Genomic DNA, 4,867 nt, shown 5'->3' on the forward strand with positions numbered 1-4,867 from the left:
TTTCTTTCTACAATCTGATCGTCGTCTAAATCTAATTAGAATTATAACCTTTTTTGGAATAAACCATATAGAAAAAGTTCTTTAAAGGTAAAGGGGCATAATATTTCATTTTTGTCCATGGCTCTGCATCATTATCTGTCAACATAACTTTAAATAACCATCCACTTAGAACCTTAACGTTATTCTTAACGATTCACAACGATACCTATAATGGATTTGATTGATCAGATATGAAGCAGAATTTATATATACATGTAATTTATAAAATTGATAATCTCAACTGTAGTTCTTATCAAAAGTGAATTACATAAAATAATAAAGGAATTTTCAGAATTGAAAACTTCTTGAGCTAGAAAAACGACATTATCTTCTGTCTTTAAAACCGGTTCTAATTGAGCGCCCGCTCAAATCTTGCAACACTAAATACAATTTCAAGTGGAACCAACCATTTTTGGTCCGCGGCTCAAATTCTTTAAAGTTGGCCTCAGTTCAATTTATTTCAGGGCCTTTTAAATATTTTTCAGAACTAAGAAAATAAAATGAAAGATCAAATTCTAAAAGGTTACCCACAAAGAATAAAACTTCAAAGACGACTGTACGGAATTTATACAGACTAATCTTTTGTATTCAAGGTTCCCCGCATTTTATACCTCCACCAAATCGTCATGATTCAGGAGTAGTTTTAGGTCATCATTTAAGTCTCATCCTTTGTGGGTAACCCTGTTTGATTTTACTTAAAAGATTAACAAAGTACTTTCTACTGGTTTAGTATATTCTAAAATTATTTTATACTCTGTTAAATATTCTGAGATGAATAGATTTACAAGAGCCCTGCAAGCTAATCAAAATAAACAATATTCTCTAAACGAGAAAAGTTCTAAGTATTTAAAACAATATCCCATTAAAAATAGATTTGCTCTTGATAGTACACTTTACTCTAGCTCATTCAGTTAATTCACATTTGTACACGCCCCTTTCCATCTCCGCCCCCACTGCCAGCAACCCTATTTAAAGGCCCCCCCCCCCATGTACTATTCCTTGACCCCAACTCTCTCCCTCTTTAAACTATTTATTAATTATACATGGAAAGGGATTAAACTATTATTTGATAAATCGCTCATTATTCGTTTTCAATTTAATTTAAGAAAATCAGTTTAGGGAGATTTAAAATAAAATAAGTTGAAATTTAAGAAAAGATTTTTAAAAGAAATTCAAATTTGAAAATAATAATAATTAATAAGAAAAAAAAAAGTAAAAATATTTTTTGTCTCCCTATACAGTGGACCATCTCGAAGATGGAATGAAGGAAACATATAAAAACAAGCTGAATTCCGTTATATTCATCAGTCAGTGGTATTCTCCCAAACCATTCTAAACCTAAAGAAAATGAACTTGAGGTTTAGTTCTCTTATTGTTGTACTGTACCTGTCCTATGTACAAGGGTACGCGAATAGTACAGATAATTGTATTGATATATCAACATATCTTGATGTAGAAACTAACTCAACAGAATTAGAAATGTGCAACTACAGGTATAGAGATATAACAAATAATCATCTTAACAATAAAAATCTGCGTTGCTTAACAATTTCAGGTTTTTTATTTAGTAAGATAAAATTATTTTTCTAGTGTTGAGAGGAACTGTGAAGAGATGACTAAGAATGTATGTACAAAGGTTCCTGAGATTACATGTACACTAGTTCCTGTCCCAAACTGTAGAAATATCGATCAGAAGGTTAAAGCTCACAACGACTACACAGAACAAACGGTAAAGTTCTTTACAGCACAGTACAAATCAGTACAAAAATTAAACAAAACTATTTTATTCAGCTAAAACAAAATAAAAATATCCTTTCTTTTCTGATATAAAAGTTTTCTGAGGAGCTATTTAATAGATAAAAAGTGTCAAGCTCAAGTAAAATTAAAGTTTTCCACTTTTCCTAACATAAATACTTTTCCTTTTCCTAACATAAATACTTTTCCTTTTCCTAACATAAATACTTTTCCTTTTCCTAACATAAATACATTTCTAAGGAAAATTGATAAAAAGACTTAAAATCCTTGCAAGCATTTACATAACTTTGTCAGTTTTCTTGAGTGTAAAATCAAAACTAGAGGAGTATGAGATTGACGAAGTCGTAACAGTAATTTTGTTGTTTACATAATTATGTACAGGTGCTGGAGGTACAGAGCTGTGTTGAAGATGGTGTACAGGTTCTACTTGAGGTAGATCAACAGCCAACATGTGAAAATGTTACGACTCAGGTAAGAAAAACAAGAAAGGAACTGGGCAGTGCAAGGCACTTAATGTTTCAAATACAAATTTCCTTCATTTCATTTTTCTTTGCATCCTGATCCTGATGTTGTAAGAACTTAAATATTTCAAACTATGAATGCTGATTGGTCGATTAGTTCTGGTATGAAATATTAAAGGTTGCAAGGCTTATAGGGAATGAAATATTTGAGGCAAAAATCAGTTTCTTTTTTAAAAGTAGAACTTTTTGGCAATTTCCTAGCTAGTCCTAGCCGCAGCGCGCTGCCCAGAAGGTGTTTGAACCTACCCTAACCCTAAATATTTACTAATTTTGTTGAAAATTATTGAAATTAAAGGTAAGTCCTGGCTGCAGCGCTCCGCCCCTGGCCTGTCCTAGCCGCAGCGTTTGGCCCAGAAATTGTCCTAACCTAACCCTGAAATAATACAAAATAGATATTTTTTGTTGTTGAAAATAGTTGAAATCTAGGTCATGTACAAAATTTATGAAACGCCTTTCGTTAAACTTCATTCAGTATTCAGTGTTGAAGCAATTTTGTAAAATATTTTTATATATTCAGCGTTGATCTTTAACATTTAAAAATGATTAGTAATAATGATTTAATAAATATTCTGATATATTTAGCAATGTGACTCTAAATGGATAACCCTGCCTACCGGAGAAAAGGTCTGGGGTGGTAATGAGAACTGTGAAGATGTAACCAAGGAGGTCTGCACCCTTGAGGATGTATTTACTGAACATGAATATCCTAGTATAACCTGTACCCCTGGAGAACTCCTGCAGTACTATAAACCCCATCTAGTGGAAGAAACTGTAACACTACGCCAGACTAAGTGTACTCCAGCAGCCGGCAGGGTGTGTCGCACAACACTACGCGAGGAGTGTATTGATGTTACTTTTGAAGAATGTACTGAAACCTTAGTTCCTAGCTGTGTAGGGGGACAGTTTGATATTCCATACCAACCATTCGACCATAGGCTTAAGTGTATATTTGACGAATAAGCAAATTTTATTATTCAGTTGGTTTTAATCCAACTTTACCTCATTGTTCTCTAAGAAACATAGAAATTGTAAATTATACTAAAATTTAAATATTGATGCTTCTTAAAATTGTTCAATAAAGTTTTAAAAATGCGAATGATTTAATTTTAAAAAAAGAGAATGTAGTTTCGAATATTCATTAAACAATTAACAATTTAGCAATACAAACTGTTTTGCTACTGAAAGTTATATGTCAAAAGGTGTAAACTAGATTAGCAACGCCTATTTTTAATTGAGAAATCCTTTAGGCTTTTTAAAAATTGATTCCGACCTTTTTCACCTGGTATAATTCTAATAATCTAATTTCTCAGTTTTACATTTCTAACTTTTAGATACATTTTCTAATCGTTTATACCAGACTACTGCAAAGATAAGATATTTAGAAATTAGAAATCAGTTTTTTTTAACTAACATCCTATCGTCTACGGTTGCATACTGATTTTTGATCTTTTGTTAATATGGAGTAAACTATAGTTTTATTCTTCTATTATGGAGAATCAAATATGTCAAACATAATCCAGAATATTTAACTTTATCCCAAACCAAAATCCAAAATAGTTAAATATGAAAAGGTTAATTGGATTTAAAACTTTTTTTGGTATTTTTTATTCTATTCTTTCCCGGTTCTTTTTTGCGTATCCTTCTCTTTTCTTTTCTACTTGTACTTTTTCCCCTTTTTTTCTTCTCTTTACTTCCTTTTCAATATTTTTCTTCTTCTTTTCTCTTGTCTTTTCTTGTCTTTATTGTTTTTCTTGTTTTTTCTTGTCTTCTCTTGTCTTTTCTTTTCTTTTCTTGTTTTACTTGTATTTTCCTGTCTTTTCTTGTCTTCTCTTGTCTTCTCTTGTCTTTTCTTGTCTTTTCTTCTCTTCTCGTATCTTTTCTTGTCTAGTTTCTTGTCTTTTCTTGTCTTTCCTTGTCTTTTCTTATCTTTTCTTATCTTTCCTTGTCTTTTCTTATCTTTTCTTGTCTAGTTTCTTTTCTTTTCCTGTCTTCTCTTGTTTTTTCTTGTCTTCTCTTGCTTTTTATTGTCTAATTTCTTGTCTTTTCTTGTCTTTTCTTGTCTTTTCTTGTCTTTTCTTGTCTTTTCTTGTCTTTTCTTGTCTTCTCTTGTCTTTTCTAGTTTTTTCTTATCTTTTCTCGTCCTTTCTTGTCTTTTCTTATCTTTCCTTGTCGTTTCTTATCTTTTCTTGTCTAGTTTCTTCTCTTTTCTTGTCTTCTCTTGTCTTTTCTTGTCTTTTCTTGTCTTTTCTTGCTTTTTTAGTCTTTTCTTGTCTTTTCTTGTCTTCTCTTGTCTTTTTTGTCTCTTCTTGTCTTTTCTTGTCTAGTTTCTTCTCTTTTCTTGTCTTCTCTTGTCTTCTCTTGTCTTTTTTTGTCTTTTCTTCTTTAGTCTTTTTTTGTCTTTCCTTATATTTTCTGCTCTTTTTGTTCTTTGTTCTTTTCTTCTTTGTTCTCAATCACTTTTCTCTTCCACATTATTTGTATTTTTATAATCTTTATAATTCTGTTTTGTGTTTTCTACCCTTCTTGTATCTTCCATTCTTACTTTTCTATTC

General features: G+C 31.1%; 1 protein-coding gene across 1 annotated transcript; it reads left to right on the forward strand.

Annotated features, from left to right (window-relative positions):
- The first annotated feature begins 1,354 nt into the window (after window positions 1–1,354).
- Window positions 1,355–3,411, forward strand: LOC111694917 (uncharacterized). Its single transcript, XM_023463972.1, has 4 exons — window positions 1,355–1,532; window positions 1,630–1,768; window positions 2,176–2,265; window positions 2,898–3,411. Exons 1-4 carry the CDS (start codon window positions 1,387–1,389, stop codon window positions 3,273–3,275), a joined length of 753 nt encoding a protein of 250 aa, XP_023319740.1. The 5' UTR covers window positions 1,355–1,386; the 3' UTR covers window positions 3,276–3,411.
- The last annotated feature ends 1,456 nt before the right edge of the window (window positions 3,412–4,867 follow it).

Source organism: Eurytemora carolleeae, unplaced genomic scaffold (assembly GCF_000591075.1).
Source record: "Eurytemora carolleeae unplaced genomic scaffold, Eaff_2.0 scaffold204, whole genome shotgun sequence".
NCBI lineage: Eukaryota > Metazoa > Arthropoda > Copepoda > Calanoida > Temoridae > Eurytemora > Eurytemora carolleeae.